Source organism: Arachis hypogaea, chromosome 6, assembly GCF_003086295.3.
Source record: "Arachis hypogaea cultivar Tifrunner chromosome 6, arahy.Tifrunner.gnm2.J5K5, whole genome shotgun sequence".
Taxonomy (NCBI): domain Eukaryota; kingdom Viridiplantae; phylum Streptophyta; class Magnoliopsida; order Fabales; family Fabaceae; genus Arachis; species Arachis hypogaea.
Window position 1 is genome coordinate 17182980 of NC_092041.1, and position 27770 is coordinate 17210749.

The 27770-nt window shown below is 30.8% G+C and overlaps 3 protein-coding genes, 1 long non-coding RNA gene and 1 other non-coding gene across 11 annotated transcripts; 2 read left to right on the top strand and 3 right to left on the bottom strand.

Annotated features, from left to right (window-relative positions):
- The first annotated feature begins 1858 nt into the window (after positions 1-1858).
- Positions 1859-9004, top strand: LOC112696287 (uncharacterized). Its single transcript, XR_011862876.1, has 2 exons — positions 1859-2210; positions 8476-9004. It is a non-coding gene; the product is annotated as an uncharacterized lncRNA (long non-coding RNA).
- LOC114927814 (uncharacterized) lies at positions 7394-11643 on the bottom strand. 2 transcript variants are annotated; one of them, XM_072198021.1, is made up of 8 exons: positions 11111-11643; positions 10749-10834; positions 9869-10546; positions 9581-9714; positions 9466-9509; positions 8212-9353; positions 8074-8132; positions 7394-7977 (listed from the first exon to the last, which is right to left on the bottom strand). In XM_072198021.1, exons 3-6 carry the CDS (start codon positions 9912-9914, stop codon positions 9272-9274), a joined length of 306 nt encoding a protein of 101 aa, XP_072054122.1. In that variant the 5' UTR covers positions 9915-10546; positions 10749-10834; positions 11111-11643; the 3' UTR covers positions 7394-7977; positions 8074-8132; positions 8212-9271. The 2 variants fall into 2 exon arrangements, with proteins under 2 accessions (XP_072054122.1, XP_072054123.1); XM_072198022.1 differs by lacking the exon at positions 11111-11643 and having other exon boundaries at positions 10749-10881.
- A 937-nt stretch (positions 11644-12580) lies between these two features.
- Positions 12581-14420, bottom strand: LOC112696284 (lysine histidine transporter 2). The gene is made up of 4 exons (XM_072198020.1): positions 14141-14420; positions 13282-14062; positions 12731-12822; positions 12581-12638 (listed from the first exon to the last, which is right to left on the bottom strand). The coding sequence occupies exons 1-3, from the start codon at positions 14191-14193 to the stop codon at positions 12808-12810; spliced, it is 849 nt and encodes a 282-aa protein (XP_072054121.1). The 5' UTR covers positions 14194-14420; the 3' UTR covers positions 12581-12638; positions 12731-12807.
- Positions 14421-21871: 7451 nt separating this feature from the next.
- Positions 21872-26522, bottom strand: LOC112696285 (putative uridine kinase C227.14). Of its 6 annotated transcripts, none has more exons than XR_003150703.3 (12): positions 26168-26522; positions 25880-26013; positions 25608-25651; positions 25401-25478; positions 24748-24940; positions 24340-24534; positions 24202-24260; positions 24032-24105; positions 23349-23435; positions 22399-22460; positions 22248-22276; positions 21872-22109 (listed from the first exon to the last, which is right to left on the bottom strand). XR_003150703.3 is itself a non-coding variant. In XM_025748996.3 (12 exons), exons 1-12 carry the CDS (start codon positions 26211-26213, stop codon positions 22023-22025), a joined length of 924 nt encoding a protein of 307 aa, XP_025604781.1. In that variant the 5' UTR covers positions 26214-26522; the 3' UTR covers positions 21872-22022. The 6 variants fall into 6 exon arrangements, 4 of the variants coding, with proteins under 4 accessions (XP_025604781.1, XP_025604782.1, XP_025604779.1 ...); XM_025748996.3 differs by having other exon boundaries at positions 24340-24370; XR_011862877.1 differs by lacking the exon at positions 22248-22276.
- Positions 26325-26396, top strand: TRNAD-GUC (transfer RNA aspartic acid (anticodon GUC)). The gene has a single exon. It is a non-coding gene; the product is annotated as a tRNA-Asp (tRNA).
- Positions 26523-27770: the final 1248 nt, after the last annotated feature.

A 27770-nucleotide genomic window follows, 5' to 3' on the forward strand; every position in this document is an offset into this window, starting at 1 on the left:
TTACGTGTGTTACATAAATGTTATATATAAGAGGCTATTTATAAACTAGCCAAAAAAAGAAAAATTACAAAAAAAAAACTCTTTGTAAAATTTCTTAAAAAAATTTTAAACTCACAAATTGCGTTCTATTTTGTTTAAGAAAACTTATTCTCTTCAATTTTAGTGAACATATATGGAAACTAAAATTGAGAAGCTCTCTTTTTAGTTTGAAGTCTACTATTGAAAAACCTAACAAATAAGCAACATTTTCTTGGTTTGAGTTTTCACATGAATTTTGTTAAAAAAATGTAAGAGAGCAGTAGAAAAAGAATTTTGTATGTATTCAAGTTGTATGAAATAATATAATATAAAAGAGTATTTAAATCAAGTGACAGCATTCTCAACTCCCTTATCAATGGTATAAACAAAAATTTGGGTAGCTTGTTTAATATCTATTATACAAATAGGAAAAAGAGAGTTTACTTTCAATGCCTCTAGCCCACTATCAGTCGGAGAATGGCATTTTCTCTAAAAGAAAAGAAATGCTTATTTACAATCATTTATATCAGCTGCAAAATAATAATTAAGGAAGCCAAATATACATGGCCGATTATGCAGATTGTATAGTTCTAACAAACATAATCATCACCCAAATTTTTTAAAAACAAAATAATGAAACCAAAATTGTTCAATACAAAGCAAACATGATCCAAAACATATAATTAAACATTATCCATGTCTCTAATCAACCAAAGATTGTCCAAATTATAACTTAAAGTACAACAAACAACCATTCTAAACACAAACACAAAAGTAACATTCTGAATTCAATCATAATCTTTAAGGCAAAAGCCCACTCGACAAGCCCGCCTCAAAAGTGCTTAATTCCATTCTTGTTGTGCATTCCCATCAACCAACATTGAGCACAACAAAAAATTAATGATTACATAAGCTCATGAAAAAAACTTGTAGTTCTTGGCTGAGACAATGATATTCCTCAAAGCACCAATAGGTGATAGTGTCATTTTCAATACTCCAATAACAATGCAAATCTGAAATTCAAGGATGGAGGAAAAAATTGGCTAGTATCCTCATTGATAATTTGCAAAACTGAAGATGAACTTATTAGTAGTTGAATCCAAATGAACTTACCCAATTAATTGTCCAAGACAAGCCATATTTTCTAGGTTTCTTGAGCTTAAGCCATATGATGCATTGAAGCTGCAAGTAGGCATAAAATAAGACCAACTAAGCATGTATATACATATATAGTTGTTTGGATATAACTTACAAAGTATAAGGTGGGAGCAAAGGCAAATCCACCAAGAAATCCAAGAAGAGAACCAAAAAATAGGATGCTGATTCCTATTAACATTGTGATTCCTGCAAAACAGGATTTGAAATTTGGCTAGAAATCAATCGAAACCACTAGTGGTATGAACTAAGATTACTAAACTAAATGATCATGGCAGGGTTAAATGGTAGCTACTACATACACAAATCTTAAAATTATGTACCCGTAATGATTTACATTAAAAAATTATAACAAGAATTTATTTAAGACAATATAATAATAAGAGGTCTGTTTAATTTATTTTATTTGAGTAAAAAGTCATAATAATAATAATAATAATAATAATAATAATAATAATAATAATAATAATCAAAGTTATCAGAGTCGGCTCGACCCGGCCGGTTCGACCGAAAATCCGATCACCCGATCACCTGGCCGGGTCGAGCCATACGTTGAACCGGCCTTGCATTAGACCCGGTGGAACCCGCTTCAACCCGGCGGGTTTTAATTAAAATCGGTGATCCGGCCGGGTGATGTGACCCGGTCCGGGTGGTACAATTTTTTTTTATCCCTAAACAAAACGGCATCATTCTAATGATTTTTCCCTCCCCAAACTGAAATGAAACCCTAATGGCTATCCCCCCTTCCCCCATTGCCTCACATCTCCTGATCTCCCTAATGGCATCTGAGACAGATCTCTTGAGAGTTGAGTTCTCTGAGACTTTGAGAGTCTGAGTTCATCAATCGACCTCACCAGTCACCGCCGATACACCCCCACCGGCCAACCTCGTCGTCGTCACTCTCAGTCTCGTGTGGTCCTCATCGGCGCTGTTCATCAAGTCTCGGCCTCAACTCTTGTCGTCACTCTCAGTCTCGGGTGGTCCTCATCAGCGTTGTTCATCCTCGTCCTCATCACTCACAATCTCTGCTCCCTCAGGTCAGTGCCTCTGCTATTGACCTAATGTTATGAAATCTATTGATAAATTTGGTTTTTTAGAGTAGTTCTTGAATTGTATTGTTGCTGGTTGCTGGTTGGTAATTTGGTCTCTGTTGAATTGAATTATATTGTTGCTGGTTGTTGGTTGGTAATTTTAGTCTCTGTTGAATTGTTCTTGAATTGTATTTTTCCTGTTTGTTGCTGGTTGCTGCTGTTGCTGGTTGCTGTATGCCTGTTGCATTTTTATGGGCCAAGTCATCTTGTTCAATCACATTTTTTATATTTTATTTTGATTACATATATCACCAAATATATGATAGAATATTTGATTATACAAGGCCTTAGTTTCTGGCCCCCTACTTATAAGAGTTTGGATCCTTCCCTAAACATACCAAACTCCATAGTTAGTGAGACACTGTAAAAGTTATTTGGCATAGAAGAAAACTGGAATACAATTCCTAATTATAAATTGCAGCTTTTCATGCTCCATTAACAATAGTAATTAATGAAGCTTCAACTATAGTTGGAGAGCTAGACTCACTCCACATCAACTTCAAAAGGGTACCATTATTATTCTAAATAACCAACCATCATAATGTGTCTATGCATTCAAACCTCAAGCAATGAGGGGAAAACAAAATAAAAAATAGAAATAAAACTGAACCATGGATAAACTTCAAACAAATAGTTGTCCTTTTTCATAATTTAATTTTAACTTATAAATCCCTCAACTTCCATAGATGATGCTTAAAGTGAGGGTACAATATCAATCCCAAATGTCGAACCAGCAAAAAATTAAATAAATAAATAAACCAAAGAAACATGAGTAAATTTCTTAATTTAGATGCAAGTCACTTAGTACCCTCCATAATAAATGCTTATCAATGAGCAAGAAAGAATATCATTCACTATTATGAATAAACTAATGGCCGATACATTGTAAAATCAGTTGTACACATTTAAAATGATAACTCTTTATCATTGAGTCTCTATTCAAACGTCTAAACATCCAGTCACCACAAGAAGCAGAATATTTGCATGAGAATCAGGTAAAAGTCCTAAACAAAAAATAGAAGAAAATACTTAAGAGCCAGAAATCTTTTACCACAATAGGTCTACATGGTTATTTATGATTGAATAAATGAGTGCCACCACTTCAACTTATCCAACAACCATCCCCAAATCTTAGTACGTTAAGGCTAAAGTTTTCCCCTTTTTTGACCAAGTAGTGTAGCATTACTCATTGTAGGTTGATCAATGAGTTTAATTTGTATGCCCCTATAATTTTGGGAATATTAATAGTTTTACTCTGACATCCAATCATGAGGTGCCGCATAAGGATAATTGGTTTCTTTTAAAGATAGTGAAACATGAGATATAGCTATTTTTTGCTTGTATGACAATATATGATTGGATTGCAGTGGCAGTTTATAGAAATTAAACTCTTAATAGGTTAGGTCTTATTATAAACATAACAGGAGAATATAAAGAATATGATGCTGAGACTAGCACAACTATCGAAATTAACACTAATTTTGTGTGAAACCACCACAATACTAGCTGAATTTCTAGAATCTGAATATCATTTCCTTTTCACCCCTTGGACCTGATTTAATGATTGTGTTATCTTTAACTTGCTCTTGTTGATTTAAATTGAGAATATATTTTGTACTAAAAACTAGTTTATTAACTCTTCTTTTAGATTATTAGTTATGTTTAAGACTTGATATTTGATTATTAAGGTTTGTAAGACTCGCATTTTAAGTTTTAAGACATTATTTCAATTTTATTAATATAATTTTATATTTTTTTAGTTATAACCGAGTTAACCGGGTGAATTAGTGACCCACCGGTTGAACCAGTAACCCGGTGACACAGTCATATGACCGGATTGATTACCGGTTAGGTTCTGATAACTATGATAATAATCACATACCAACAAATAGAGATGATTCTAGTGAGAGTAATAATTTTAGAAAAATATCGAAATTGGTAAAATAAAAAAAAAGAGAGAGAGAAATTGATCTAATTTTATATTTGAACCATACAATATAATCAAATACCAAAACATTATATAGAAAATTACAGAAGAGTCACTTAAGTTTTGTTTTGATATTGAGTATTAAAGGAAAAGATTAAGATAATAATTTCTTTTTAAGTTATGAACTAGCTCTTATTATATTTTACCTGTGTTGGTCTTCTTTCTCTTGAAGTATTCTTGAACAAATTCATGCTGAGATTCATCATCATCATCATCATCATCATCATCATCATCATCATCATCATCGCTCTCAGTTTCATCAATATCTCGCTCTCAGTTTCATCAATATCTTTGTTATTCTGAACAACATCATAATAAGATACCCTTAAAGTAGTGGTATCATATACTTTGACTTCAAAACGAGACCTTCCATTGTAGTCAAAAGTCAACAACCACTCATAACTCAAACCACACAACTCCACAACCTTTTCCCAACCTTGTTCCAATCAAATCTTTTCTCCTCTTTTGGTCCAATTCACTTTCTTCTCAACACCATAAGGTAACACCAACTTTATAGGGTTTGACATTCTTTTCCAATATTCATTTGCATATTCAGGAATCATCTATAACAATAAAATAAAAATAAAGATAGTTAATAACTATATATATGTAACAATTCACATATACATGATAATTAATAAGAATTTTTTTTCTTAACAGTTATGCCACATACATTTTTTAGCTTCTTCCTTTTAACAAAAATTAACATATGCATATCAAACTTTAGAATGTTTAAAGTATCATGTTTAAGAAATTTTAAAACATGAATTTGCACATGATTAATTACAAGTTTAATTTAAGAGGCCAGGCATACAGTAAATTTATTTTGAACCAATAACAAATAAATAAAACTAACAAGAACAACAAACAATATTATTTTTATATTCTTATTAAATAATATGTATATTGTCTATTCAATTTCTATAAGTAAAAAATATTAAAAAAATTCACTAATATTTTTTAGTTCTTATATAACAATTTAGTCAATCTATAAAAAAAACCCAAAAAAATATATATCAAGAGAGTTTTCAACCTCGGTGGAAAATAGTTACACATCTTATGACTTTGCACACTGTACCAAATCAAATCTTTCACAAATAACATATGATTAAAACTGTTTGATAATTGTGAGATTTTAACAATCAATGGAAATGCAAGTCCCTGAGATGGTTGAGCTGTCAGTTCTGCTGATAAAGGGATTGATCTTAACCCAAACAAGAGAGAAGACTAATGCCAACAACACTTACCAAAGTATAACAATGGTTGGTGTTCTGTTCTGGCGACCCATGAGACCTTTGAGGAATGGATAATTGGATACAGATAAAAAATAACCCAAAATGCAAATAAAACTTTGCCAAATAAAGGCCCCCAAGACTCATAGCCTCCATTGAGTGCATCAGAGAAACCAGCAACATATCTTTAAATTAAAAAAAAAAGGAATAGTAATTACCATCTTTTGGTGAAACTTGCTGTGAACAAATATCTGAAAGAAACATATTTGATGATGAGGAATCATTATCTCAGAATCATTCTTGGGATATATTTTGACTTCAAAAAAAGACCGTCCTTTATAGTCAAAAGTCAAGAATTGAGAATGTTTTAAGCCAAAATCCTCCACAACTTGTTCCCAACCTTGTTCCAACCAAACTTCATCTTCATTCTTTTGAATCCAATGTACTCTTTGTTCAAGATTATTTGGTAGCTTTAACACTATATGATTTGATACTCCTCTCCAATATTCTTTCACAAAAACTTTAGGAATTTTCTGTAACCAAAGCAAGCATGTAAATAATAACTAGTTAATATTATCTATATATTATGAAAATAGAGAATAATATAAAATTAATTAAAAAATTAAGGAGGAAAAAAAGAAAAAGAAAACTTACCAACTCATGCTAAAAGTTAAGAACAAGAACTTTAAAGAAACCTCTTTCATGTAAAGGCATTGTGAGTAGTTAAAAAGAAGAAGTAAAAGAAGTTAGATGGAGCTGAAGAAGAAGAAGAAGAAGAAGAAGAAGAAGAAGAAGAAGAAGAAGAAGAAGAAGAAGAAGAAGAAGAAGAAGAAGAAGAAGTATATTGATGTATACCAGAAGAAGAAGAAGAAGAAGTATATTGATGTATACCAGAAAAGAAATAAATATTATAAAAATCAATTAATTAATAAACCAAAAATTACATGACACTGGATTCTGTTGTACTATTTATCTTTTCTATGCACTTTCCATTTTAGAGTTAATGGGTTATCTTGTTTTTTTGTTTCAATCATAATAGTAAAAACTGAACCAAATTAATTAGTTCCATGGAAAAATTGATGAACGGAACTATAAATCTTGACTTTCAGCAAGTTCGCATAATTACTATTTCTAACTAAAATTGAAGGAGTCATTTTCAAAATATATTTGCACTTCTTTTGGTATATAATGTATGTTTATTGTATTTAGTATTACTGATTCAAAGCTATAATTTATAACTCACATACCATTCCTTATTAGTTGGGGCTGTTATGTTTTACTGTTAGTAAAATAATGCTCATTCTATAAATAAATTTAAACAATTAAGACATTGATAACTAAAAGTATTCTGATTATTATTGAAAGAGATAATTCATCAATTTACCTGCATTGTTATTCCACTTAACCGTATACGAAAAACCTTGTTAACGACAGTTGAGTTTCACTATATAACATATTCTTTTTCAAATTACTGATTGCCAGAACAATAAATTAAGTCTATCTATGGATGTAGATATATTCCAATTAAAAAGAAGGAAAAGAAAAAGAGAAGAAAAGTCTAAATAAGGCTATAAATAAATAAACGTTAAAATTGACGAGTTTAACCCAATTAATCCTAAAACATAACTCCTAAAAGTATACCGAATTGTTGATTTCAAAGCCAAATGGGGAAGCCAAACAGTAACTTGGATAAAATCTACTTGTAAGCGGGGGATTTAAACTATTTTTAATGAGAATTGCAATTGTAAATAATAATTTTTACATGATCATATTCAATTTAATTAAGTTCTGTGAAATTACCAAACACATATTAACTAAAAATATGTATAGATTTGTCTAAATTATTTATGTGGGATGTGTAAGTATGTAGCATGTAGTTTGGGTGGGAACCATATATAATTGGAAAAGAGTGATGCTAATGTATAACCACTTTTAGAATTACTCAAATGTACAGGAGACTCTACAGGGGAAGAAGAGAGGGGTATTAGGCAGGAAATTAATTAAAACGGGAATAGCATAGTGAAGAGCCCCTTTATACCAAGGCTATTTTTCTTAAATTTACAATATTCATAAGTGTATATACTGTACTAATACACTCTACATGCTTCTGAGGTTGAATTCCTCACTGGAATAACACCTCCACATTAGTACACACCAGTTTTATTTTATATCTTGTAGCTGATACCTGGTTCCTATTGAAACAATGGAGTTCACATGGATTTAAATATTGGGTCATTTTTCTTAAGGGTGGAGATAATTCATTAAACTTTATTTTCTGATCTCATCCATGATGATCATTTCTCTTCTTTTACGCGTAAGCTTTAAATTATTCATCATTTAGCCTTGTCCGAAATCATGTCTCATGTCAAAAATATATAAAATCCTTATCATTGGGACTCATCTTGATGTAAGATACTCACTGAACATTCACAAAGATATCATCTTCCACTGGGTCCCCAACCCCATGGTCAAATGATGGAACATAGACGAATCCCTGAAGATATTATTTCCGAACAAATTTGGCTCAGTAAATAACCTACATAGTTGGATATAATCTACAAAAGATAACCCATACAAAGATAAACCTTACATGAATTTTAAGATTCTTAAAACACGCAAGTAGACGTGATGGATTGAATGTCCATGGAGCTGAAATACCAATTGAAAGATCAGTGTTTTCTCTACAAACACAATATCCGACATTTGTGCTATAAAAGAGATTCCTTACCTCCCCTTCTGGCATGTGCTTCCTCTGGATTCTATTCTCAAAAACACCATTCAGAAATATAATTTCCCTTGCTATTAAACAAAAGCAAAGAAGCTCATTCACTATACTCCAAAAATTCAAAAAGAAATTCTGTTTCTTGGTAAAGGTGATACTTTTGTTTTATGTAATCTAATCTCCCTTTGGTTGGAAAGTAAGATCGATTTTGGTTCTACCTCCAAAAAATCAACAAATAAGAATGTCATGTTCATTTTCCAATCTTTGCAGACTACCTATTAGATATTGTAATATGCAAATCAGCACTTTCGGCTTTCAAGCACACATTTGACTGTCTTCAAGCTTACAATTTCAAGAACAGTATTATGGATGATGTGAAGAGATGAAATGAACTATGAATGAAAATTCATATCGACAACAACCAATGGTAAGCACAAGAAAGATGGAAACCATCCATGGGAACTACAATAGCAACATCAGGAGGTTGAACCTGGGAGTCCATGGAAGAAGCTCTCTCTGGCCAAAGCTTGTTTACCCGGCTGACTACTTCATGTGCAAGAGTGCTTTTTCCAGCACCTGGCGGACCAGCCAGGCCAACAATGTGCATGTACAGTAACATAAAAATAACAAAGACGTGAATATAAATGGAGCCACAAACAAAAGGATGACAGGATCAAATTTATTCTGATGTAGGAGACATACGTAATACATTTAACTGAAGAAGATAATTAAGATGTTCTTGTAATTGATTATTGATAATTTAATGCAAAATGGCAAGTAGAGTATCAGCAAAGTAAAACAGCAGCTGTGAACAATGAGGCCTTCCTAACAGAAGAAAAACTTTGCCATAACTCAAATTTTAAGCAATAAATTATAGCCAGGATTTTGATATACCTAGAATACTTCTTTAACATAGAGTGAACAGGACCAACAGTATAAACCTTCAACCGTAAAAGGATTTGGCACACAGTACTAACATGCAGAGATGGATGTACACGAGTCTATACAATTGTGGTAACATTCAGAACCAACTCCACTAGTTTTCAGAATTCCACAAAACAAGAACTTACTTAAAATTAGGGCTTGATGACACTGATGCTGAAGGCAGAAGGCGTGCAGCCAATTCATCATATAACTCTTCAACTCCACTGCAAGGGAATAAAAGTAACTAAATGAATTCAATTCATCGCTATTTCTCCCTCAGAAAAAAAACATTTCAGATAATTTGCAGTTTCAAATGACACCCATTCATACTATTACCTTTTCTCTACTATATGAACCTGCCCCTTCTCAGCAGATAAAACCTGTGAGAGCACAAGTTGATTATTATTTGTTTTCAATTTTTGACTATAATCGAAAAAATGAAAACAAGAACCTTAAAGAGAGCAATCTTGCTACTGCCATAGCCAGTTGTAGCAAAAGGCAGCGGAGAAAACTTGTTATCGCGTGCGACGGGTAGCAAAAACTGGTTCTGATGGCGAGCTCCGACTGTTCTTAGCAACAATGGTTCTGTGGCAACGATAAAGCAAAAGTGAACCAATTACACTAAAACGATCACAAAAACAGAGGTATTCTTGTTTACTTATACATTTCTAAATGCATGCAAGATGCGATTGATAAAAACAATCAATTGAAAAATCAGAGACTGAAAATAGAAGCACACCAGCACGAGAAGATCTCTGAAATGTTGAACAGAAGGTTGCTTCCATATTACTCTCACGTTCAACAATGGAGAGTTGGAGACACTACTCACTTTTTTTTAAACTCGCGAACAATTGTAAAGGCAACATAGATTGTAATAACAGCTTGAGAGGAGATGTAAAGAATAATAACAGCTCAGCATTCCAAAAACAAGAATTGACTCATTCAAATTCTATTACTATCTAATAGCTTTCTTTATTTTAGCTTTCTATCACCAAACTTTAGCTATAAAATAGCAGTACATTGTTCTCTCTATGTAACACACTTAATGGCATATAACAACTATATACTCAGTCAATATCACTCTCTTTTTTCTCTCTTGTTCTTCATCATATTCATTCTTCTTGAATATTCTTGACATGGGACATTAAACAAACAAAGATGCTTTACTTAACAAAATGTGATACAGGTAATTGATGCACAAAATCAAATTTAGATAACAATGGCTACAGTGCATGCGAAATACAGAGATAGCTTCCAACTAATATACCAAAAAAAATAAGGTGAGGTAGACTAAACTTGCTGTTGTTGTTTTTAACTCGTTACTGAGTAAATGATGAGGAACCCGGACCCTTTTGGACCCATCAGGTAAACGCTTACAAAGTAAAAGATTTTCCATGGCTGTATAAGCATTGCGGACCTGCAAGCAAATTTAAAAACAACATATGGAAGAGAACGCTCGATATTAGAAACATTCAATTATAAAAGAATCAAGACATTATGTAAATATTCTTTAACCATGAACTATTGGCTTTCTGTTCACAATAAAATTGACAAAATGAAGATTCTAACTCAAATGAAACATAGAACTAGAAAATACAGGAGGAAAACTGATATGCTACCTGATTTTGGATGGCCATACTTAGAAGATCTTGAGAACAAGATGCATGCACATTTTCCAGATCAGGGCATTGAAGTAACAACCTCTCTAAATGATTCAATGATGGAAAAAAAATCAGTCACTTATGTAAATACTAAAAGTTGTGTCAAATTTCAGCTAAAAAAGTATTGACCACAAAAGAACATGGACATGAAAGAGGTGCCTACCTGGATGCAAATTTTAACAAGAATTTAGGTTGAGATCAGTAAGTTGTGGGCAGTTTAAAACATAAAGCATGTGTATTAAATAAAACAACAAATTCTAAATATTAGATGCTTGAGAAATAACATGCAGCAAAATAAACTCTTAATTTATAAAACTCACATCCAAACCAGAACAACCCCACAAACTAAGTTTCTTTAAACGGCTATGTTTGATGATTAGCTTTTGGTTTGTTAGGTGACCATTAGCAATAGATCTGTGCTGTAATTCACAATTATTGTCGTCTGCAGTCGAACCGTCAGAATTAGGATCACATATGGTCATACCATAGTCCATAAGTTCAAGGTTTGGTAACTGAGCCATAGCTAATTGAATACCACCTGAAACACGTGACAGCATAGGAGCAAAGAGATTTATATTTGTCAGGTAGCTGAATTAATAAAATGTTCCTTACTTGAAGACACATAGGGGTAAAGAGCAAGAAGTAGTCTTGTCAATGTTTCACCGAATACATTGCAAATCATTCCAATGCCACTGTCACTTATGCCAGATCTGAGATATAAGTTACAATTAAACATACTTTCAGAAACAGATAGATAACGCAGAGAGTTATATTCACACAAGCATCTTAACCATGTGTCTCTAATCATTTGGTTTCCATTATCTTTATGTACATTGTCGAGTTGCCAAGTATTTTAGCTGTCTACAAGGCCAATGCATTTCATATTTCCTATAGAGAAACTTGAAGACAGTTAGCATGAAGGGACACATGCCCACTGAGATCAAGTAATTCCATTTGGGTAGCTTGAAGCAATTGCAGCAACAGATGCATCAGTTATTTCAGATCCAAGAACAAGTGACAGCATTCTCAACTCCCTTATCAATGGTATAAACAAAAATTTGGGTAGCTTGTTTAATATCTATTATACAAATAGGAAAAAGAGAGTTTACTTTCAATGCCTCTAGCCTACTATCAGTCGGAGAATGTCATTTTCTCTAAAAGAAAAGAAATGCTTATTTACAATCATTTATATCAGCTGCAAAACAATAATTAAGGAAGCCAAATATACATGGCCGATTATGCAGATTGTATAGTTCTAACAAACATAATCATCACCCAAATTTTTTAAAAACAAAATAATGAAACCAACATTGTTCAATACAAAGCAAACATGATCCAAAACATATAATTAAACATTATCCAAGTCTCTAATCAACCAAACATTGTCCAAATTATAACTTAAAGTACAACCAACAACCATTCTAAAGACAAACACAAAAGTAACATTCTGAATTCAATCATAATCGTTAAGGCAAAAGCCCACTCGACAAGCCCGCCTCAAAAGTGCTTAATTCCATTCATGTTGTGCATTCCCATCAACCAACATTGAGCACAACAAAAAATTAATGATTGCATAAGCTCATGAAAAAAACTTGTAGTTCTTGGCTGAGACAATGATATTCCTCAAAGCACCAATAGGATATAGTGTCATTATCAATTCTCCAATAACAATGCAAATCTGAAATTCAAGGATGGAGGAAAAAAATTGGCTAGTATCCTCATTGATAATTTGCAAAACTGAAGATGAACTTATTAGTAGTTGAATCCAAATGAACTTACCCAATTAATTGTCCAAGACAAGCCATATTTTCTAGGTTTCTTGAGCTTAAGCCATATGATGCATGGAAGCTGCAAGTAGCCATAAAATAAGACCAACTAAGCATGTATATACATATATAGTGGTTTGGATAAATATTTATAGTTACATATATATAACTTACAAAGTATGAGGTGGGAGCAAAGGCAAATCCACCAAGAAATCCAAGAAGAGAACCAAAAAATGGGATGCTGATTCCTATTAACATTGTGATTCCTGCAAAACAGGATTTGAAATTTGGCTAGAAATCAATCGAAACCACTAGTGGTATGAACTAAGATTACTAAACTAAATGATCATGGCAGGGTTAAATGGTAGCTACTACATACACAGATCTTAAAATTATGTACCTGCAGTGATTTACATTAAAAAATTATAACAAGAATTTATTTAAGACAATATAATAATAAGAGGTCTGTTTAATTTATTTTATTTGAGTAAAAAATCATAATAATAATCATAATAATCACATACCAACAAATAGAGTGCGAGTTATGACACGTAAGGTGGAAGAAGGTGAGAAGTTCAATCGTGTTACCAAATAAGTTTCAATCATATCAAAGACTGGCATTGCAAACACTTGAGTCATAAAAAAATGGAGTTATGAAATGGTCATTCCTTGTGAGTAGGTCTAATAACGGGTGAAACTAAATAATAGGAAGAAAAAGTAGTGACCTGATAGCCTCCAACGACGTGGATGACAACAAAGAGATTAGCTATGTCAATAAGACAAGCAGGGTGTTCGAGTGTGATGAGGATGTTATCATCCACCATGTTTCCAAACATGTAGTAGCCAACAAAGGCAACAGGGAAGTAACATATTGCAACTCCAATGTATGCCCAAATACACCCTTTCCACATTGGTACCTTGGAAGGCTTCTCTGCCGTTGAAGGCATTGTTGCTTGAATCTCTAGCACCACATTGTGTCCTGCATATGCAAATGCCACATCTCCCAATGCAGAGAAGAAATTGAGCACACCCTCACTCGTGCTTTTCATCTTCACGTTATAGGACACGTCTGGTGTAATCCCTTTCTTGATGGATGCACCCCAAGCGATGAACGAATAAGTCAGAGACATCACTGCTGCACCAAGAGAGATGGCAGAAATAGAGTTGAAGTTGGGGAGCTGGGCAAGAACGAAGTTGATGGAAGCAAAGACCATGATCCAATAACTGGTCTTGATTGGCGTGCATTTAGGGCAAAAGGTTTCGTGAACCTTTTTTATTGACTTGCCTCCGGTCACCATGTAGACGATGCATGTTCCAACTTCAACCAGCAGTTGTTGGGGAACCACAATCCACAGACCAAGCTTTTCCCCAAATGCTTCTTGACCTAGTTCGTGGTACCTATCAAGTCTCTTCCCTCCCGGTACCATCTCATGCATCTCAACCATTTGCCAGAGCGTGTACAGCGTGATAACCCATGACAAGATCATCACCGTGATTCCAAGACCCCTGCATTCATGCATCTTCAATCAATTTCTTATTCGTATATTTACTACAATAAACATAGTGTGTTAAGAATCTACGTACCATCCCATATGTGCCATTGCATACGGAAGGCTCAGAACACCGGCGCCCACCATGGCAGTCAGATTGTGAAATGCAGAATACCACCATTTTGCATTTCTTGAAGCAGTGATCGAAAGCCATTCTTCAAGGCTCTTTTGCTTTGATGCGGATGCTGATGATGCTGAACCTTCACCACTTCCTTCTTTGTCGAAACCCGTCTCTTTTTAGTTTCCAAGTAAATGTCACCACCTTAACCAGTTATAAATAGCTCGCGGAAAAACGGTTAACCCAATTTCAGCGTTGAAACTATTATTTCTATAGACATTTACGGACAATCTAAGACTAAGATTAGCTTGAAATTAGCTATATATTATTACTGTTGCTTTCTTTAGAATATTATAGTTGTAAAAACCGTTGCAATTTAATTTGAGAACAAAAAAAGTAAGCGCTCGTTTGTCAACTTCATCTATTTTTGTACTTTTGAGAGATATGATATAAACATATTAATAAGGTACAAACAAAATAATGGTGAACAAATAAAGAATATAGCAAAGTGTATTATAACTCATGTTTGGATTAGTAGATTAAAAAAAGGTTATTAATTAGAATGAATATTGTTTGGTTAAGTTAATAATAATAAATTCAAAATTCCCTTTGAATGTATAATTACTAAAATTGAATACAATATTGCACCTTTAGTCCATTTTTATTTTTAAAATATGTTAATAAATTATGCGAGTGTTGTTATAAACAAACAGTCTAAACTTTTACGTGTGTTACATAAATGTTATATATAAGAGGCTATTTATAAACTAGCCAAAAAAAGAAAAATTACAAAAAAAAAATTCTTTGTAAAATTTCTTAAAAAATTTTTAAACTCACAAATTGCGCTCTATTTTGTTTAAGAAAACTTATTCTCTTCAATTTTAGTGATCATATATGGAAACTAAAATTGAGAAGCTCTCTTTTAGTTTGAAGTCTACTATTGAAAAACCTAACAAATAAGCAACATTTTTTTGTTTTGAGTTTTCACATGAATTTTGTTAAAAAAAATGTAAGAGAGCAGTAGAAAAAGAATTTTGTATGTATTCAAGTTGTATGAAATAATATAATATAAAAGAGTATTTAAAAGTACTAAGAAAAATCAAAATAATAAAGACGTAATATTCAATAATAAATATTTATATATGTTAAATAATTATAATAAATGCTAAATTGCTAATTAATCCTAATACATTCTAATATTTCCTGTAAATACAAGTGACAACTTAAATTTAAAACTTATTTAAAACAACGAAATAAAGAAAAAAGACTGTATAAACTGATGGAACGGATATAGACAAAAGTGGTGGAAGAAAGCGTATCATAAAGAAGCACAAAAGCGCAGACAAAACTACCAAAAAGATGCCGAACTGTCCAAAAATTACCGATCATGTAGCACGCTACTAAGAGATGGTAAAAGGTGACGAAAAATATCAAGTTTTTTCTATGAGAATAGGTAAGTAACAAATGATAATAATGTTCGATTTATTATACTCAGACATAAGACGGACAGAATAGACTAATTAGTGAAGTGAAAAATATCAAATGAGTTGAAAAAAATACCATAAATCTAATTCTATGTTAGAAAAGGTAAAAAAGAATAATAAAAAATTTTTTATATGTATTCAAATTATATAAAATAATATAATATAAAAAAATATTTATAAGTATTAAAAAAATAATAAAAACGTAATATCTTATAATAAATATTTATATATACTAAATAATTTTAATAAATAATTAATTTTAATATATTCTAACATAATGTTTGTACTCTCTGAAATGAGAGCAACCGAAATTGAATAATGAAAAAAGATGAAAAAACAAACAACAATGCATTCAATATAACACATTAATTAAGGTTCGGGCATCTTAGTACCAAAGCAATTTTGCACTGAGAATAAGAAATTAACGAAAATTTTAGCTTATATATATCATTTACAGTTTATGGCGGCGAACAAAGCTAACGCTCAAATATATCCTTCACAAGGGGAAAAAAAGATTATGACAGAAAAAAATCATGAAACTAATTAAATTCAAACCGAAAATTCAAATTGTGGGAGAACAAAGTGCGTCACAAATTCCCAGGTTACCAACTCAAATATTTAACAAAAAAAAATGTGATACTCCGTTCAAAATTAAATGATTACAAATTCTTGTAAATAAGAATGTTGATGATCATATGACAGTGAAAGAGAAAGAACGCTTTCATGAGAATGTGAAGCCCTAGCTATTGAGGCAGGCAAAGCAAGGAGCATTGGTATTAATCAAGCATTTTAAGATTATTAATTACTAATTAATGGATTGACTTTCTAATTAGTGTACAATGTTATCTTACTAATTGGAGTCAAATTGGTGGCGGCCTTCATTGTTTTGCGGATACATTATTAGAAGCAATTTTTGATGTTATTGGTGTGAGGAGTGATAACAAGTCTCCCTTTTTTTCTTTTGGTAGGGGATGACGGGATGTATTGACCTGAAATAATGGGAGGGTGTGCCTTTATTTACTGAAATTAGCTTTTCGATTTTATTTAGTATTTCTCTCTTATTATTTGTTGTAATTTTAATAACTAGTACTGCATAAAATAAAATGAGAATTTGTAAATTAAAATTAATGCCTTAATAAAATAATATATAAAATATATATCTATATTTAACCACAAAAAATGACTATATATATTATATTAATAAATTGATGAATTGCCCCTTAACTTAATGTTACTAGCTAGGACTTTGAGTTTAATTATATTTTGTGCAACTTCATTGCCAAATATGCATATACTAGACACAAATTATAGCAATCTCGTTTTGGACAAATGCATAAATCTAAAGTTAACTCATTTATACATATATACATACATATATATGGATATAACAAATGGACGTTAGGTCCAAATTAAAGAGTAACGCCAACAAGAATGGCCAACGGGGCCTACGGAAACATCATATATATGTCAAATGAGTCATCATTCTTTTTGTAATAATAAATTAATACCACTGGGAGAATATAATACGTATCTAACTAGCTAGCAACTCTTCCATAATAAGAACAACAATGACTACCATTTAGTTTAATTTATTAGGTTGTTCACTATTTTTGTTCATTATTGCCAGCAATGTCTTAGATCTTGTTATTTAATTAACTAACCTTTTGCAAAAAGAACAAATTAGTTAAAGTGGGAGTTAATTACTAGAAAAAGACTATGAAAGACACATTAGGTAAATCTGTGTCTCTCTAACTTTGATGATATACTTTAGGGTGTGAATGAATCATTTATATAGGTCATTGGGTCATAACTTTATACATAATAAATGTTAAGAACGTAAAAAAAATATTGAGTAATCTCATAAAGCACACACGTTATGTGTTTATTTTTATTTCTTTAGAATTACATGTATTTTTGGTGTGACAAATATTAAGATTCTGAACTTTTTCTATCTATCCTTTTAATTAAGAGCCATCCAAATTATGGATGATGCATCCAAAGTCAACATATTTATTATCAATATTTAAATTAACATCACAATTTAGTCTAACCGAGTTTATAAAGAGTAGAACTCAAAAAAAAATACGGAGAGAGGGTGGAAATAATCAAATTGGAGTACTGAATTATTTTGTAAAGAAATATCTATTCCTAAACTGATTATTCCTTAACTTGTTGAACTCAAATTTAAGATAATTAATAAAAAAATAAATAATAAATATATGCCATCATATTTATAGTTTTTATAAACATAAACATAGATATAGACATTAACAAAAAAATAATTAAGAATCTTAATTCATATTTTAATTATTTTTTTAATTTTAAATTAAAAATTTTGATTTTTTATCTTTTTATTAAAAACTAACCTATATATTTAAATTCTAAATATTAGAATATGAATTAGGCCTCCTAATAACCATTACTTCTAAGTCCTAACAAAATAATAAAAGAAAAAAACATTGTGGGCCTAGTGAGTAATGGCACACATGGGTAATGGAACTAGAGCTTTTTAGATGTTAAAGAAGGTAGGGAACGAGAGGCCAAAATTTAATTTCTTTGTAAGCAAAAACATCTAATTGCTTGCTTGCTTCCCTCCATGCCCAATTCTATTATACTATACATGCAAATATGTAATTCCTCACTATTATGTTCTATCAATGCGCCTTCTTTTCAGATGTCTCACCTTTAACATCGGAGCAACCACAATTGTACAAATTAACCAAAATAATAATAGAATGTGTAATAAAAATATTATGTCTTTACAAAAAATTAATTATTAAATTAGTTATTATTTATTTATATATAATACATAAATTATTTATTTAATTTTTAATTTATATTTTATTTTTTAAAATATATTTTATATTAATAATTAATTTATATATGTCTTAGCTTTTGGACTTTACTTAATATTTGGCTCATATTATTTGTTGTAATTTTAATAATTAATAGGGTATATATTAAACACTGTATAAAATAAATGAGATTTGTAAATTAAAATTAATGTCTCAATAAAGTAATATATAAAATATATATCTATATATTTAACCACAAAAAATGAATATATATTATATTAATAAATTGATAAATTGTCCCTTAACTTGATGTATGTTACTAGTTAGGACGTTGAGTTTAATGTCTTAATTAAACTCACATTGGAGATCTCAGTGTACAATGGGGAATTGGATTTTGAGGGTATGGTAGTGTAATATGTTTTTACACTTTCGGTAAACATAGAATTTAATTTTCACTTTTTTATTGTCATGTTTCGTAATAATTATCTTGGATCTGATCATGCAAGATCCAAAGAAAAGGAACCACTTTTACATATTCATAAAAGTAACCAGAATATAATTATTAATAATATACCACAGAGGTTTACTATAATTGCATAGTTAGTCATCTTAGTTATTATATATTAGTTTTAGTTTTTGTTCTATCACTGGACTCTGCCTTCTTGTTATATAATATTGTCTGTATAATGATCAAGAGCTTTATTACTTAGCTACTAAATTCAATCAATTCTATATTTATATTGTCTTCTTGTTAAATGATTATTACTGAAACTAACTCAAAAGACAATAATTTTAATTCATTATACTATGCACAAAAGTTTATCATAAATTTGAAATAGCATCAGAGATTAATATTTTAATTTAATATAATTTAATTTAATAATAAATTCAACTGGACAACTAACTATATTTTTTATTACTATCAACAAAATTTTAAACTCTAAATTTTAAATTCTAAATTTAAATATTAAATTATAATCCTCCAAAAAAGTAAAAATTTAAAAATAATTTAACTTTTTTATACTTAATCTCTACTATACATATTACAGTTGCCCAGTGCGATGATCATCATCACTTGTTATTCTTCATTGTTGATTCATTTATTTCTTTTTACTCTCCCCCTCTAAATTGTAATAATGTTAATAATTAAATTTAAGATACATATATAATACAAATGAAGAAAATAAAAAGATTTAAAAGAGTAATGTGGGTGGCCTAGAGTACGCACATGGAATAGGGTTAGGGAGTTATATAAAAAAACCATATTTATCAGATAAATATCTTTGGGGTGCCCTAGTAGCTTGCTACCATAAAAAGAAACGCAATGATTCATCTTTGAAATTGAAGCAGTACAGCAACTTAAATTTATTACTACATTGATTAATAAATAAAAAAATTGGAAAAGAAATTTGGTCAAAGATGATGTTTGTCAATTTTTGTGAACCATGACGATGACATTTGTCTACTATATATCTCCACAAATTGATGACATTTTTCTTTTGTTAGTATAGAAAGTGATAAATTTTTTTCATATTAACATGAAATAATGTTTTCATTATATATATAGATAAAAGTGATGTGCATATATGATATAACAGTTTTAATTTCCTTTATCTCAATTAACCTTACCACCAGGATGTTTGTGAAATCATGCAAGCGTAAGAGGTTATTGGTCGTGGTTAGTATATATATCTTAATCTTTATATTACTATTTACATGTGATATACTAATTAATTAATTGTAATGATTTAATTTCTTTTAAGTATAATTAGATATGGTCTAACCACAGTGCATGCTATATATATTATAGCACATTTTAATAACAATAATAAAACTTGATTGATTTTCTTTCTTCATCAGCACCAAGAGCCCTGGAGAAATGCAAGAACAGAAATAATACGAACAGAAATTATAATGACTCTAAATTATGTTGTTAGACTTGGTTTTATCATATAATTAGAAGTTTGAGAACATATAATAATAATAATGTATCTTAGCTTCTATCTGCTTGTATTGATCTATTGTAGCAATTGTATATATTTTCGTGTTCTATATATTTAAATAAAATTATCTTCAAACATATATTTCCAATAATAATGATGCTATTCCTTAACATATATAAATCAACTAGTATTTTATTATTCATTTTAAATAATAAAGAAAGCTAAGAAATATAAGAGTGATGAATAGATATTGCTGGAAATGTTCCCTGAGGATAGTGAATGGGAAAACAAGCTAAGAACATGTGCGTGGTGATGGAGCATTTATGCATGCCATTAAAAAAATAGGTTCTTTAAACTTATAATTGTATTTCATTTCATAATATGCTCAACGTTTTGTGGAATGGTGAGGTGGGGAGATATTAGTGGGAAACAAAAATGATGAAATGCGTACAACAGAAACTCATAGCTTGTGCTGCATGTTGATCATTAAACAGAAACTCATCGTGATGTCACTATCTTCATTGTTTAATTATTTTTCTCTTTTTATTATTAGAAACCAGTTAGTATTGGGAGCAATAATAATAATTAATAAAGGAGCAACACTACTCTCAAAAAGAGGACATAGGTTCAAATTTTGAAGAAAATTATTAGAAAGAATACACATATAAGAGGGAAAAAAAAGGTTTTATATTTAAATATGATTTGTATCGTATATTGTCTGATTTTCTAAACATAGAATAAAATAAAGCCTTAGATCCAATGTACCAATAACCTCAAGCTAATCGAAAACTAGAATTGGTTTGAAAAATTCTCTATGATTTAGTAGTGAATTGTCAAATTAACTATATCTAATCTTAGTTGACAAAGATACTATTATTAGTTTATTTTCTTTTTTTTTTCCCTGTCATAATTAGCTTCTTCTAACTAGCTTTATGTTAATGTCATAACTAGCTTTATGTTAATGCATTTTAGAGGATTTTTGAACTTCTAAATATATGATATGCATCTGTTAAAAAAAATTAATTTCAATATGCTAGTAATATAAAATAATTTTACAAATGCGTGCATTAATCAGTATTTTTATAATACTACTCAATTACTCATGTCCTATATTTTACAAATAATTTCTTCTCTTTAATCAAGGACTCATTTCCTATATTGTTGATTTGTTGAGTACAAATGCGTGCATTAATCAGTATTTTTATAATACACCTTACCCCAATTAGACATATCATTTATAGTTACAGAGCAGCAATCTTAATAATCGACTTCTACCAATAAAAAAGTTGAATTATATAGAGTTAACTCCAAATGGCAATCGTTTATAATTTCTAACATGAATTTAAAAATAGTAAATTGTCAGTGACAACAGTCCGCTGAGCTTGTAGCCAATTGATTGAGATGCATTTTGAAATAATTTTAGAAATTTATGTATATTTTTAAATAAAATCATCTTTAAAAGATGCAATTATTGACAAAACTGAGTAACGGATGATTTTTGTTGGATTCTATGAAAAATCAAAGGGATATAATACTACTCAATTACTCATGTCTCATGCGGCTTAAGAACCCGTTAATGATCAGATATGGGAAATTACAATACACTTTTGTTTCTTGAATCACATTCATGGCTTCTTCAAAAATCAACCGACTTGATTATTATATCAGCATTTTTCTTGGACTTCATTATGAGTTCTGCATTGAGCCTGTCGTTGTTCTCTATCTGCATCACAAAATTCAGTTGTATTGTATGTAAGTCTGTAACTTGTTACCAACAAAATACATCAAATAGATATATTAAACACTCAATTTGAATGGCCAAATAACATAATCATCATAAGTTATAAGATGTAGAATTTACCCGCTGTTTAGCAATGTCTGGAGGCTTACCTACATATGGGGGCCCCAGGAAAAAGAAAAGAAAAAGAATTACATGTAAATTTAAAGTGCCTTCCCAACTGGGAAAAACTTGGTACTAATCTATATATTATGAAAAAGTGCAATGTCCATACCAGTTGAAATATGCCTCTTTAAAACTCTCTGCATTGCTTTGTCAAGGTCAATATCAATAAACCTTCAAAAGAACAGCAAGAACAAATTAGACAAACGGGTAGCCCTGATAATACGCTGACATAGCAAATACTGGTTTCAGATTTGGTTAGCAACTTTCATGATAGATCATAAGATAAATATGAAATTTTTTTTTACAGATTATGGAACTGGGGAGCAAGTGTTCCACGAGTAATAGGTTATGATTTCTCCCTGTGAAAGTTACACCCTGTTTCTGGAAGGGGCCAAATGACATGTACAACTATTAACGTACCTAATATGAAGAGAATGAGGGAAAAGAAAAAGTAAACTGAATAGAGTATCATAGTTTCTATGTAAATCATTATCTAATTAAACTTCAAAACCAAAAACCAATAGAAAACAATGATGAGATACAGCAACAGCTAAAGATCAGCTGGAATATGTGACTCAGTAATGTGGAAAAGAGTGATGCTAATGTTTAACCACTTTTACAATTAATCAAATGTACAGGAGACTCTGCAGGGGAAGAAGAGAGGGGTATTAGGCAGGAAACTAATTAGAATGGGAATAGAAGGGTGAAGAGCCCCTTTATACCAAGGCTATTTTTCTTAAATTTTCAATATATTCATACGTGTATATACTATACACTAATACACTCTACATGCTTCTGAGGTTGAATTCCCCACTGGAATAACACCTCCACATTAGTACACACCAGTTTCATTTTTATATCCTGTGGCTGATCCATGGTTCCTATTGATGTAAAATCATCTTCAGAACAATTATTTTCGCAGAAAAATTTCAACAAAGTTAAGGTCCCAACTGAATTTGCACAACAGCATTAACATACGACACTGGAAAGTTCAAGGTCAACAGAAGTGTACAAGAAGAAAAATATGCCTTAGTAGATCAAATAAAATAAAATACTTGCCATTTCTCGTCAAACAAACATGATATCTCCTTCCAAATCCCATCTTCCAAGAGCAAATAGTTACCTTCTACAATAACAACTTTGTGCCTAGATAAGTGAAGAAAACGAAAGAATCATTTCATGCAGTACATTTTATTTGAGATTAACTAAAATAAGTAGACAGTTTAACAAATAGTAACAACTTGAAAATCGGTTACCATGATTTGAAAAGTAAAGTTCATTAAAAATAAGCAAAGAGTTTAGGAAGATATCAAAATAGAACACCCTAGTGGCATCATTTACAAATTTCACAGTTATGTAATAAACAACAGAAGTGATGACTACCAGAGGCTTAAACAGTCCTTATTAAACATGTATAACATTACCATAAAGTTCTATTAGAGTTATTACATGTATTCAACAGAAAATTCATGAACATTTAGGTTTATCAATGTGATCACCTGGACTTACGATTACCTGATTTTGAAACAATGGAGTTCTGGATTTAAATATTGGGTCATTTTTCTAAGGGTGAATATAATTCACTAAACTTTATTCTCTGACCTCATCCATGATGGTCATTTCTCTTCTTTTACGTGTAAGCTTTAAATTATTCATCATTTAGCCTTGTCTAAAATCATTTCTCATGTCAAAACTATATAAAATGCTTATCATTGAGACCCATCTTGATGTAAGTTACTCACTGAACATTCACAAAGATATCATCTTCCAATGGGTCCCCAACCCCATGGTCAAACGATGGAACATAGACGGATCCCTGAAAAAATTGATTCCCAACAAATTTGGCTCATTAAATAACCTATATAGTTGGATATAATCTACAAAAGATAACACATACAAAGATAAACCTTACATGAATTTTAAGATTCTTGAGACATGTAAGTAGTCGTGATGGATTGAATGTCCATGGAGCTGAAAAACCAATTGAAAGATCAGTGTTTTCTCTACAAACACAATGTCTGACATTTGTGCTATAAAAGAGATTCCTTACCTCCTCTTCTGGCATGTGCTTCCTCTGGATTCTATTATCAAAAACACCATTCAGAATTATAATTGCCCTTGCTTTTAAACAAAACCAAAGAAGCTCATTCACTATACTCCAATACTTCAAAAAGAAATTCTGTTTGTTGGTATGTTTTATGTAATCTAATCTCCCTTTGGTTGAAATGTAAGATCGACTTTGGTTCTACCTCCAAGAAATCAACAAATAAAAATGTCATGTTCATTTCCAATCTTTGCAGACGACCTATTAGATATTGCAATATGCAAATCAGCACTTTTGACTTTCAAGCACACATTTGACTCTCTTCAAGCTTATAATTTCAAGAACAGTATTATGGACTATGAATGAAAATTCATATTGACAACAACCAACGGTAAGCACAAGAAAGATGCTAACCTCCATTACATCTAGTTCAGAACGATAAAGATGGAAACCATCCATGGGAACTACAATAGCAACATCAGGAGGTTGAACCTGGGAGTCCATGGAAGAAGCTCTCTCTGGCCAAAGCTTGTTTACCCGGCTGACTACTTCATGTGCAAGAGTGCTTTTTCCAGCACCTGGTGGACCAGCCAGGCCAACAATGTGCCTGTACAGTAACATAAAAATAACAAATACGTGAATATAAATGGAGCCACAAACAAAAGGATGATAGGATCAAATATATTCTGATGTAGGAGACATACTTAATACGTTTAACTGAAGAAGATAATTAAGATGTTCTTGTAATTGATTATTGATAATTTAATGCAAAATGGCAAGTAGAGTATCAGCAAAACAGAAGCTGTGAACAATGAGGCCTTCCTAACAGAAGAAAAACTTTGCCATAACTCAAATTTTAAGCAATAAAATACAGCTAGGATTTTTATATGCCTAGAATAATTCTGTAACATAGAGTGAAAAGGACCAACAGTATAAACCTTTCAACCGTAAAAGGATTTGGCACACAGTACTAACATGCAGAGATGGATGTACATGAGTCTGTACAATTGTGGTAACATTCAGAACCAACTCCACTAGTTTCCAGAATTCCACAAACAAGAACTTACTTAAAATTAGGGCTTGATGACACCGATGCTGAAGGCAGAAGGCGTGCAGCCAATTCATCATATAACTCTTCAACTCCACTACAAGGGAATAGAAGTAACTAAATTAATTTTCAATTCATCGCTATTTCTCCCTCAGAAAAAAAAAACACATTTCAGACAATTTGCAGTCCTCAAATGACACCCATTCATACTGTTATATGATATTACCTTTTCTCTACTACATGAACCTGCCCCTTCTCAGCAGATAAAACCTGCGAGAGCACAAGTTGACACCAAAAACAGTATCAATTGAGTGTGGAATCTCAAACAGCCAAATGAATAATTATTTGAATGACATGAGTTGCATAAAATAAAAATAAAAATCAATTCTCAGTCTTCGCGCTGTGTGAGAAGTTTTCAACTGAGTTTTTTCCCCATTATCATGATTATTATTTGTTTTCAATTTTCGACTTTATAATCGAAAAGATGAAAATGAGAACCTTGAAGAGAGCAATCTTGCTACTGCCATAGCCAGTTGGAGCAAAAGACAGCGGCGAAAACTTGTTATCCCGCGCGACGGGTAGCAAAAACCGGTTCCGATGGCGAGCTCCGACTGTTCTTAGCAACAATGGTTCTGTGGCAATGATAAAGCAAAAGTGAACCAATTGCACTAAAACGATCACAAAAACAGAGGTATTCTTGTTTACTTATACATTTCTAAATGCATGCAAGATGCGACTGATAAAAACAATCAATTGAGAAATCAGAGATTGAAAATCGAAGCACACCAGCACGAGAAGATCTCTGAAATGTTGAACAGAAGGTTGCTTCCATGTTACTCTCACCTTCAACAATGGAGAGTTGAAGACATTACTCACTTCGGTTTTTAAACTCACGAACAATTCTAAAGGCTAGATAAATTTTAATTTAGGCATAGAACACCAAGTCGTTGTAGTATAGTGGTGAGTATTCCCGCCTGTCACGCGGGTGACCCGGGTTCGATCCCCGGCAACGGCGATGATTGTTTTTTATCTTCTGCCGATCTTATGGTACCTGCCATTCTGTCAAGATGTTATTGGCACTGAGTTTGGTTACTCATTTCAGCAAGGCACATATCACAACTTACAAGGCAAAGAGTACATACAGAAGTACAGAACCAACAATATACATTGCTTGGAGTGGTTATAATTAGAATTCAATTAGAGAATAGAGAGTTAATTTTTTAACCGGTATCAATTAATATTTTTTAATTTTAAATTCTGAATTTTTCAAAAATAAAGCTTAAAATAAATAATTTTAGAACAAAGAAAAAAATTAATTAATATTGATTACTTAAATATTCGTTCCAATAATGTTAGAAAATTAAGAAATTTTAGCTAACGTTACAACCAATAAATATATGGCTGACCGAAAAAATTCAATAAACAAAAAAAAAGTCAAAAATAAAAACTATATTTTTATAGAATTAGTGTTTATTTGAATATCATTAAATTGATAAAAAATATCTTTTTTAATTAAAAAATATTTTTTTATTTTTAGTGTATTTAATAAATTTTTAATAATAAAAATAAAAATACTAAAAAAATAAAAAATATTTTTTTTGAGAAGTTACTATTTATATTTTTTTAATTTTTTTCTTTTAAAAAAATAATATTTTTCACGTAATAAAAGAAAAAAAAGTATTTTTATCTTATTTTGCCCAAACATATGTGCTTGTTTGGATGTCATTATTTCGTTAAAAAAAGATTTTTTTCAATAAAAAAAATCTTTTTTATTTTTTAACGTGTTTAGCAAATTTCTAGTAGTAAAAGTAAAAGCACTAGAAAATAAAAAAAAAAAACATCTTTTTTGAGAAGTTGTAATTTACATCTTTTTTTAAAAGATATTTTTCCTTAAAAAAAGATGTTTTTCATGTAATAAATAAACAAAAAAGTATTTTATATTGTTATGCTTAAACATAATTAATAGATAAAAAAATCTTTTTACATGAGATATCTAAACATAAAATCACTTTTACTTCTGTAAAAAATCTTTTAAAAAAATTATTGAAAAAATATCCTTTAAAAAAAATCCAAACAAGCCCTTAGTCTTTTATCAACTTTTTTTTCTTTTTCCCGATATTATAATTTCATTCATCCATAACCTCCTGCTATCGTCGCAGTATGCCATCTTAATTCTAACTCTAAATTTTAAATAAATTTAAATCTTAAATTCTAAACTATAATTTTTAAATTCTAAATCTTAAATCGTAAATTTTGTTACTCTAAATTAATTTTACCTTGTCTCACTTTTAAATATTATAAAAAATTTGTCTCCCTTTTAAATGTTACTAGTTAAGACATTCAGTTTAATTTTGTGCAGTTTGACCGCCAAAACATACATATACTAGAC